Genomic DNA, 11,248 nt, shown 5'->3' on the forward strand with positions numbered 1-11,248 from the left:
AAATTTTACAGGGGAAGGTGAATAATAGTTGTCTGCTCTAGGAATTATTTTGGGGAAGTCGTATGACCTGTGTTATACAGGATGTCAAACTAAATGGTCACAGTGGTCCTTTCTGGCATTGGACTCTGACTCATTTCAAATGTGTCAACAAAGAGTCTTTTAATGAACTGTAAGTCACGCTTCCAGCAAATGCTTAGGACTCCACAGGTCACATTCTGCCTTTCTCCAGTTCTATGGTATAACTCCCATTATTTTCAGATTTTAGCCTTAATTTATACCTGTTCAAACCTCAGTCCCTTTAGTCCTAGTTGCCAGGTGTAAATAATTGGAGCCTGAAGACAGTAACAATTCATGCACAAGGAGAGTCCTAAAACCCAGCTGACTTTCCCATAGGTTTGCACAGGCTCTGTGTGCTAAAAGTAGTAACTTTTGCCACTCAAACAAATATGAATCAGAGCTAAAATATTGAGTAAATTGGGATTAGGGAAGTCCACTTTCCGAGTCACATCACAGAACTTCACTTTGAGGGCAGCTCTTTTGACACATGCATTTTTTCTGTATCAATAATTTCTCTCTTAAAAATAGTTTCACTAGAGGTTTTGAAAGCCTGCTGAAGTCTGAAATGAGCAACCAAAGAGTATTCATGAGTCTTTGTACATGAAACAAATACATCAAGGTGCAGGTTGAACCTCTCTCATCCAGAACTCTCTCATCTGGCAACATCTGTAACCCATCATGATTTTAATTAGCTGGACAACCACTTATCATGGGTGTGGCCAAGTTTCCTGTGGTCCCATAAAGTTTATTTACAGCCATCAGTCTTGCTGTTCAGTGTTCTGTGCTGTTATTTAGCGGTAATTTACCCTAAAATGTCATCTTAGAGCCCGATAAGCAGTGGAGGCATTGGTAATGTGCTAGACCAGTGTTTCCCAAATGGCATTCTGTGAAGTGAAAATAAGGGTCCTCTGTGGTTCCCTGCCCTGGCGCTGCTGAAACAGAAGAACTAAATTTAATTGGTTTAACAGCTGGCAGGGTGGCAGGAGGGATCTGGCCATTAAACCAACTGAGTTTAGTTTATTTCAGCAGCTCACTCGTCTAGCTACCTGAGCAGCCAGACCCCTCTGGTGGGTGTGGTTCAGCCCACCCCCACCAGCAGAGCACCTCCGTGCTAGTCTTCCTTTCGCTAGACACATGTGGCCATCCAGCGTAGGCTCCCCAGCCAGCACCATGGATGGGTTAGTCCCAGGGACCGGTTTGGGGCTGAGAAGGGTTAAGCCTGGGGACGAGGGGACCAGTTCGGGGCTTGAGAAGGGTTAAGCCAGGGGTGTGCGGGGGCAGGTTTTGGGCTGAGAGGAGTTAAGCCTGTGCAGGGGGGAGGGAGAGGTTTAGGCTGAGAGGAGTTAAGCCTGGAGATGTGGGGGGTGGGTTTGTGGGGTGAAAGGTAAAGCTTGGGAATGGGGGGGGGTGGATTTGCAGGCTGAGGGAAGTAGAGCCTGGGAGTGGGGTTCTGAAAAATTCTTTCAAGTTTAAATGGGTTCTGTGGACAACTAAAACTGGGAAACCCCGGAGTAGACAATACTGACCACCTGTAGTCTCACAAATTCTCTCGTCTGGAATCTGTCATGTCCTGAGAGTGACAAATGAGAGAGGTTCAACCTGCAATGACAAGCTTGTTCTCCAACCTGAAACTGAAACTGTTGGTTACTAAACCATGATTTCTCTCTTCTCAGTAATAATCTTATTTGAAAACTACCTGTGCTCAAGTGTTAATTTTTTTTCCCCAAAATACAGGTTAGGTGGTGGCCCTGATGATGCAAAGGAAATTATGCAACACAGATTTTTTTCTGGCATTGTTTGGCAAGATGTATATGAGAAAAAGGTACTTTTAACAATTCCTCTGGTGTAAAGAAGGTTTGTGGAGAAACTGAATTATGTGTAAGGTTGTCTCCTACATGGTATTGAAGATTATTTCATAAAAAAAAAAAAGTTTGCTACATTTGTGAGGCATCTGTTTCTTAGCCACAGTACTTCATTTCTGACTAAAAATTACCTGCTAAAGAAAATATAGCTGCCTTAATAACAGTAAAAGATCATCTGTTAGGTCAAAGTTGGCGCAAAGTGCTCGGTTTTTGTAAACACAAGCTTATAATAAACTGGTTTTCATTTACTGGAAACAGCGTTCTCTTTAAGCAGTGATTCACCCCTAAGATGCTTTCACCCCAGAAATTGGCTCATTGAACCAGTGCATGAGAATCTGAATGTGAAACTAACCAGAAATAATTAAACTTTTTTTTTGGCTTTTTGCATTTCTCTCTGTTTGAAAAATGCAGACCAACTAGATCAGACAAGTAGCGTAAAACTTGGATTTTTAAAGTTATAATAAGGGTTTTGGGGCAGAGAAGAGGACGATAGTTTTAAGTATTTGAATGCATAGCTTTTCACCTGTGTTCCTGAAGTGCCACCTCCATGTTCTAGAACAGGCACACCTAGGCTGCGTCTACACTTGCATTCCTCTTTCAAAAGAGGCATGCAAATGAGGGAAATTGAAAATGCAGATGAGGTACATATTTATATATCTGGTGCCTTATTTGCATATTCTTTCAAAAGAACTCTTCTTCCCATAAAAAAAAAAAAAGGGAAGAAGGGTTCTTTCAAAGACAGGGTTTATTTTCGAAAGAGCTGTGTCTACACTGGTTTTCTTCTTTTGAAACCAGCATATGCAAATGAGGTGTCATATGGAAATCTGTACCTTATTTGCATTTTCAATTACCCTCATTTGCATACCTCTTTTGAAAGAGGAATGCAAGTGTAGATGCATCCCTAGAGACAGCAAGACTGGTCTTCCACCATGTGGCTGGCATAAAGCAGTGTCAGACTCTGTCACTTCCCCCTCTGTTATCTCAGTACCATCTTCAATGCCACCTCAGTGTTCCTTGTGAGTTTTTTTATCTCTGCTCATTCATGTACTTCCTTACAAACACTTCAGTCCTGTCATGGCATCTGCATATAACTCAGTGATAAGAGAAACAACTTCAGCGTGCCGTACACTGTTACTGAGTAATGGTGTGATCTTATTCATGTTACCCTACTTGGCCCTCCATACTGTCTTGTTTTTCCCAAACTGTCTCATAGCTGATATAATTAGAAAGCAAGGATTATGGTTTCTCTTGGTTTTGGAAAGCGATAGACACTTTCTTGCCCCTTTTTATAATTTCACAGAAGGGAGAGAGATGCATCTGAATACTGATGAAATGTTTGTGTTGCCTGCTTCAGCCTCAAGTACCTATGCATCATTCAGCACATATTGATCCTTTAAAAGGACACTGTCCTGCTTGCTAAGCTAAAATTTTAACCTGTTGTCTCATATATACATTTTAATATTTATAATATTACTCTGCCCTGCTGCTCCTGGAAAATCTGTTGCTTCCCCTAAAGAAAGGGGTGTTACTGACACAATTTGAACTCTTCTGCTAGGCAAGTGCAAAACAAATCCCAGGACAGATTCCAAACACATGGATGTGTTACTGGTCGCCTCTCATTCTGCTTGCACTGTTCTTGTCAGAAAGCAGAGTTCTGAAATGTACATGTATCTCTCATCATTCTTCAGAGAATAGGCGTTGTATATATTCCTTACCCTGTCTGCTCTCCAGACTCAGGCAGCCAAAAAAATTGGACGGATAGCAAATCATTTATTTGCCTTTTGTACGTGTGCCAGGGTACAAAGAGCTGTCTGGAAGGCAGCTTTGACAATATCCCTTTTAAGAACAGATATCAAAGGAGACTGCCACTCTCTGCAGTGAATTTATCCGGTGCTGGACTTCTGCAGCATTCTGACTGAAGAGTCTCCGCAGTTTAGCATAAAGAATATTGTTTTAGGTATGAGCTTTGTGAAGCTTTTATAGAACATACTGATGGGACAAAAATGTCGTGTGTGCGTTTTTTTGTTTTTGTTTGTTTGTTTTTTAAGTTTGTTTGCCCCCAGTTCCTCCAGGCAATTTGCTGCCTTAGAGAAAATAATGCTTGCATTAAGACCATCTTGTATATTGTTTCTGCAAATTCAAAACCCAGCCTCTTTGGTGCATTTCTAGCGAGCAGACAAATCAAAAATGGGCTTTAAGACATTATATGCTATGGAAAATACATGCTCTGCCAAGGCTAAAAAGACATGTTCAAAGGGCCTGGAGGTCTTCTGAAATTGGTAGATCACCCACAGTGGGTGGAATATGCTGTTAGTCTAGGTGAATCTCTGGGACAGACATGGTTCCACAGTGTCATCAAGAAGTGTTGTATAAGATTGCCTAATTGAAGTGTTGCATAAATAGGACACATTTTATGTCATTGAGATTGGGAGATGTGACCTTGCTTTGAACAACAGGTAGTTTGGCATAACTGAATTCATCTAGTCACAGGAATTTAAAATCTTCATTGGACTATCCCTGCTGAAAATTTTTGCCATTTATCCTTGTAGCAAAGTGCATTTTAACTGTGCAATACATCATCCTTCCATAAACTACATATAAACATTGGTACTGTAATTGCATCTTCTCCCCAGTCTCTCTTGGCTCGTTAAGCAACTTATGTCCTTGTATCTCAGGCCCGTCAGCAGCAGCATTTGGATACAAGTGGCACTTGCCAGCCAATTGGGCTTTTGTGTTACTGCAGTGAGAGCTTGTCACATCACTGCTTCTTGCTACATTCTTCCCCTTCTCCTCCCAGTTTGATTATTCAATTTTGACCATACAAAAAAACATTTCCCGCTTTTTGTAGGTGTGCTTCCTCCTGTCTCAGATAGCATTTTACTGCTACATCGCAGAAAATAATATGAAACACCTTTTTATATATATTTGCTGTTTCTTCTGCAGTCCCCAATCATCCTCCAGCACAGAGTTTAGGTTTTTGCTGCAGTGCCTGACTCCTTAATCACTCATGAATTCTGAGACTCAGTCCTGCGGACAAGAATTTACAGAGTGACTGGGAACGGCACATGTGCCAAAACCACCATTAGTAAAATGGGGTTGTGGATAGATCAAACATGCAGGATGGGCCAAAGTATTGTTAGAGGAAAGAGAAAATGCCTTTGGAGGATCAGAGGATTGAGGGTTTAGTACTAGAGCGAAAAGATACTCGCAGAAAAAGTATACTGGTTAGTATCAGTTGAGAGTAGGGTTGTTACCATATGAAATTGAGCCCCCTTCAATTGTACCTGAAGTTATATACAGACTAGATAGCCTACATTTTCAATAGTGTCCAATAATTTGGAGTACCTAACATTGAAGCCTTTTAAAGGGACCTGCATTTTTGAAAGTGCTGAGCACTTACGTGACACTCGGACTCCTTCAGGGTATCATTGAGCACCCAAAGTAAGTTAATTTTGAAAGTTTAGGCTTAAAATGTATGTCCTATGCATCTTGTGACTGTATTACATATTTATAAGAGGAGCCATTTTATGAACAGTTGTATTTTCACTTCCCATAATGTTGAAATGTTGAGTTCTTTGAAGCCTCATCAGTTTGGTCTCTATGGATCATATTTTTGTCTTTAATTTTAAATCTGTTGTGGCACAAAATTGAATATATTGGCCTAATAGTATAGTTTATCATGCTTATTGCAGTAGCACCCAATGAAGTGGTGTTTATACCCCTTCATATCATATGGGAACCAGGGGTCATCCAATGAAATTAATGGGCAGCAGGTTTAAAATAAACAAAAGGAAGTACTTTTTCACATGACACACTTTTTCACATGATGCACATTCATCCTGTGGAAGTCCTTGCTCAGAGATACTGTGAAGGCATAACTATAACTGGGTTAAAAAAAAATAAAAGACAAGGTTATGGAGGTTAAGTCTAACCGTGGCAGTTAGCCAAGATGGTCAGGAATATACTCTGAAGTGCAGCTCTCTTCCCTCTGAATAATTGTGGGTCTCTAAAGGACAGGTGATCAGGCCTGTAGTCTTGGTCTTTTTTTTATTTTTTTAAACAGACTATGTATTAATTTCTTCACTGTAAAGATTCTTCAGCTATTTCTTTATTGCTTAAAGTAGCATCAGATGCTCACAATTCTTTCTCTTTCAGACAACCTTTAGAGACAAAGCTTCTCATATTCAGTAACCAGCAAAAGCACATTTAAATACTTTATATATCTTTCCTACATGTCATGGTTTTACTAGCAGTATAGGAAGAGCCACTGTGGCTTATAGCTAAAATTCAAAGCTAACCCATAAAGAATGTATTTCAGCAAAATATGAGCTTGCAGTATTTTTGTCTTTCAGCTTATACCTCCATTTAAACCACAAGTTACATCTGAAACAGATACAAGGTATTTTGATGAAGAATTTACAGCACAGATGATTACAATCACTCCACCCGACCAAGGTAAAGTTTCCTCACTATTTCATACTTTTGTTTTGAACCCACCCAATGTAATTTGCAGTTGTGTTATCTGACCTAGTAGAAAATAACAAATTTAATTTGGATTCACCTTTTTTTTTCCATATACAATAATTAAACTGTATGATTATACTTGGTCCTAGTGTTAGTAAACTGGTATGGAGCTTTTTGCTGTTTGCCTTTTCGAATTTGAGATGGTGCCAAAGATGGGTTCCTGCCAGAGTCCCAGCACCAGCTTTAGGATGTTTAGGAATCTGCAACTGAATGCACTTCCAGCCCAAGTCTAACCAGAAAGTGTGTCATCATTGGCTGCAGAGTAAGCAATGTTGTTTAATTTGCTGGTCTGAGTCCCTATTCTTTTAAGTTCCCCAAAAATACTATAACTATATACATCTCTCTCTATATATAGACATACAGTAAGGTCTCAGAGTACACAAGGGTTCTGTTCCATGCACCCTCACGTAACCCAGATTTCACATGGGGGTCCAGCTTTTTCCCCGGCAGAACACATGTTCTGCAGCTGGGAAAGCAGCAGAAAGGTAAGTCTTGGGGTGGGGGATAGCAGTTGGGGAGGGTTAAGCCTGGGGTGGGTTAGGGCTGCAGAGGCATGAGGGGTGGAGTTGAGTGCAGGGGGTGAGCTGGGCTGCAGGGGGGCAGGGAGTTGAGCTGGAACCAGAGCTGTGCGTGGGTGGTGAGCTGGCAGGGGGTTGCACCGGAGCAGGGCGGGATGGGGCGGGGCTGGCTGGCTGACTGGCTGGGCAGGCGGCTTGTGAGCCAAGGGGTTGCACTGGAGCCGTGGGGGTGGGGAGGCAGGCAGGCAGCTTGTGAACTGGCAGGGGGGTTGGACCGGACTGACATGGGGCGGGAGGGAGAGGCGAGCGAGCGACTTGTGAGCCAGGGGGGTTCATAGCAGAGCCGTGCTGGGCATGGGGGGGGCAAGCGAGTGGCTTGTGATCTGGGGGGTTGCACTGGAGCCACGTGGGGCAGGGGGATGAGCGGGCGGCATGTGAGCCAAGGGGGTTGCACCGGAGCTGTGGAGGGGGGAGGGAGGCGGGAGGCGGGTGGCTTATGAGCCAGCAGGGGGATTGTACCGGAGCTGCTCAGGGGGCTGGTAGCTTGAATGAGAGCTGCTTGCAGGCAGTTTAAACCGGGATGGGGGGTGAGCTGGAGCCATGCTAGAGTGGTGGTGAGCCAGAGCCAGGCATGGGCGTGCAGAGTGAGCCAGAGCTGCATGCAAGTGGTGAGTGGGGCTGGGGGGAGCTGCTCTGGGGCCATGCGGAGCTGAGGGAGGTTAAGCGAGGGCAGGGGGAGCCACTTAAGCAGAACTGGAAATCACGGTACACGGTTTATAGTAGGAATTGGGGTCAGATGTGTAAGAGCAAAGTCGCGTACTCTGAGACCTTACTGTATACATAGGCATATCTAAATACATATATATTACATATGTAATATATACTAAATGCTTATACAATACATATCCATATACATATAAAATACTATAACTGAGACTGTTATTAGTAGCCTTAGCAGAGAAGCCAGGTATTGTCCGGGTGTAGAAACTGAATTGCCCTCTCAGTTGCCATAGTGGAGGTCTCTCTAATTTAATGTTTTGGACGAATGTAGTAATTGCACCCGCTCCACAGCAAAATAGAAAATTCCAGTGTTGTGCCTTTTAAAGGCATGGAAGGTCATAAACCGAACAGAGTGGAAACAGTACTTTTTATTGTGGGTTGTGAAATTTGGTTTCTGTTCTGAAATGGAAGTAGAAGAAAATACACGGAATTTTCAAAACGGAACTCTGAAAACAATCATTTCAGGTCAGTTGAAATGTTTAGTTTTTAAGATCAGAAAGTTTCATCTAACTTTGACATTTTACAAAAATTATAATGTGAAATAAAAGCTACAAAAAGTTGTTCAAAAATGTGTTTCATTCTGAAAATGTCAGAGCATTTTGCAGTGGCTCTTTTCCAAATAAAATAATGTTCAAATTGACAAGTTTCCACAAAACATTTCATTTCAACAAATTGGCTTTTTCCATTACAAAAACATTCTGTTGGAAAATTTCCAACCAGCAACATTCAGAAGCTTAGAAATGCATATCCACACACACTGTGTATAGTAACACTTATTGCATAATGACTAATGTGCTTTTCAAATTTAAGTCTACTCTGTTTCCATGGTAACTTAGCATGCACTTATAACTGAGGGGTGAGAATCCAGCATACAGTGAATATGGATTCAACCAAACAACTCCCAGCAATGTTAAATGGACACTAACAGAGCTATAGCTCTGTGGTGAAAACAAACTTCTTCTGTGACCCAAAGGAAATAGAGTCCAGGTAGCTCTTCAGTTTGAAGCTTTTTTGTTGCTAGTTTAACAATATTTTTAGTTTGGGGCATAGAGGGAAAGCGAGAATGCATTTGTTCCAAGACATGACAATCATTCATTCCAACTATTTTAAAAATTAAAATACAGTAAACTCTTTTATATCCAGCATTCTATCATCCAGAAGTCTCAAATAAGACATTTTAACCATAAGTAAATTTTAGTTGTTTTCCGTAAGTACAGTAGAAAGTAAATACAGCAAATACAGTATAAGTTTACAGTGTACAGTGCTAGTGTTGTTAAAACTGTACATACATTTGTTTGTTTCTCAGTATCTAATTTGTTTTTCTTTAGTGTTATGCATTGCTAGGTATACCTCTCTATTATCCAGAATATTTGAATATCTGGCAACCTCCTGGTCCCGGGGCTGCTGCATATGAAAGAGTTTACTTCATACCTGGAATTATTCAGTGTGTGTAAAATTTATTCTTTTGTTGCAGATGACAGTATGGATTGTGTAGATAATGAGAGAAGACCTCATTTTCCTCAGTTCTCCTATTCAGCCAGTGGAACAGCTTAATATTTTGCCTTTTTTCCCATTCAGAAACCAAACAGACTACGTTTTTGGGACCTTACTTCAATGGACACTAGAAAACTGTCTATATCTGAATTGCAAACTATGTTTGTACTACAATTTCATGAATTTTTAGGAAGCCTCACAGATTCTGTATTTAAAACAATTCTCTGATGCATTTTTGAGAGAAACAAATCCATTCTTAAATGTTAAATCAAGCTTTTATGCAGAGTGACTAGGTTTTTAAGAATATGCACCAAAATGGTTTACATTAGAAATAACTGATACTCAACATATCAGCAACTTTGACCATAAACATACCCTTACTTTATTTATTTCATATAGTTCATTATCTAAATATAGAATCTGCACTCTGAACAATTAGATTTACTTAGGAAGCTATAAAGACTTTAGTAGATAGTGCAATAAGCAACAAAGTGAACAAATTCTGGAGAATTAAAGGTTCAAACTTACTTTGGACAGCAATGAAGTGTCATCCTACTCCAGAAAAATCAACTATAGGAACAGCATTAATGGCCTCAGTGAGGTAGTTCAAAAAGCAAGAGTTATTTTGTTATAACATCTGCTACAATACATATCAAATTGAATTTTGTGGAATCTAGTCCATTTCTACATTGCACAGATGAGTATTCCATTCAAGATAGTGCATTTAATTATTGCATTTGTCTAGAGTTTAGGAGTATTTAATGGAATTGGCTTCTCAAAATTTAGAAAACAGTCTGATTACCAATCTAATCTAAAACGTGATGCTACGGAATTGCCCTATTTTGTACAGTATATAAAAAGCCACACACAGTTCTAAGGGAGAAATCCATCTCAATGACTGAATCAACCAAACAGAAGTAAATTCTGACACTGACTTGCTGCCGCTTTTTGAAAGGAAAAATAGATAAGCAGTTAATTTTTTTCTGTCATTCCTGACAATTTCTTCTTTTGTCAGTGTGCATTAGAGGTATCAGGCAACTGTCAGTGGTGCCTTCTGACTCTTGAAGAAGCACTTTAACAGTGTTTCCCTTGTATAGGAAATAAACTTGGTTGAAACTTCCTCTGTGTTTAAGTAATAGGGTGTTAAAGTGAATATTTTTTGTTTTTAATCTTAGTGAAAAATTCCCCCGCCCTTTTTTTCTTTTTGTTGTTGTATCATGTTTCTTTGTAACTTTCGTAAAAACAGTCTTACTCTCTCTTACTGCCCGAATGACTTTATTCCATTGTAGGTTGCATTCTTTTAGATGGCTTTTTGTTTTCATTCTCTTGACTGTATGAAAATGATGAAATGTACTGGAGATAATTATCATTTATTTTTTTAATTTGGAAGTGAGTGTATTGCACATACCCTCACTTCCCCTTTCCCGGATAACCTGTTGTGGACCATCACAGAGAGCCCATCCGTGTGACACTTTTTTTTTTTTTACACAATGTTCAACTCTAGTATTTTTACTTATGATATGGAAGTTTCCCTTGAAATACATAAATAAAAATTGTTTAAACAGGCCAGGTGCTTATTTCTTTTGGCAGGAGCTTTGGGGAATCAGAGAAACGGAAAAGCTGTTCTCAAATTTCTTCCCACCCTTCCCAGATCCAAACTCTAAAGCACACAAGTCTTAGAGTGGAATCTGCCTCCTGTCCACACCTTCCTTTGCTCCTTCTTTAGTAATGGGTGTTTTCAGCAGTAGCTTGTGAATGGTGAAAAAATAATTCATTGTGCACTGGAAGACCTTTAGTGGGGGTGAAAAAGAAAGGAGCTCATTTTGCTATGCTTAGCCCTGGAGCTGTCCGACCAACCTCAAGGGAAGTAATCATTGAAAGTCTGCAGACTCCGAACATGTTAGCCTTTTGAGCAAGAAGTGACTGGAGTATAATAAAAAGGTATGACAAACAGGAGGGCTGCTAACTCCTTATTTCCTGCCCCACTCACCAGAGTCAGGGCTACCAGACTCA

The 11,248-nt window shown here is 40.5% G+C and overlaps 1 protein-coding gene across 4 annotated transcripts in view; it reads left to right on the forward strand.

Annotated features, from left to right (window-relative positions):
* AKT1 (AKT serine/threonine kinase 1) overlaps positions 1 to 10,802 on the forward strand; it is a 153,281-nt gene extending 142,479 nt beyond the window's left edge. For all 4 annotated transcript variants that reach the window (XM_074996393.1, XM_074996394.1, XM_074996391.1 and 1 more), the window contains exons 12-14: positions 1,792 to 1,879; positions 6,272 to 6,374; positions 9,216 to 10,802. In XM_074996393.1, coding sequence (XP_074852494.1) covers positions 1,792 to 1,879; positions 6,272 to 6,374; positions 9,216 to 9,295 — 271 coding nt within the window. In that variant the 3' untranslated portion in view covers positions 9,296 to 10,802. The remainder of the gene's footprint in view (positions 1 to 1,791; positions 1,880 to 6,271; positions 6,375 to 9,215) is intronic.
* The last annotated feature ends 446 nt before the right edge of the window (positions 10,803 to 11,248 follow it).

This window comes from Carettochelys insculpta, chromosome 6 (assembly GCF_033958435.1).
Source record: "Carettochelys insculpta isolate YL-2023 chromosome 6, ASM3395843v1, whole genome shotgun sequence".
Lineage (NCBI taxonomy): Eukaryota > Metazoa > Chordata > Testudines > Carettochelyidae > Carettochelys > Carettochelys insculpta.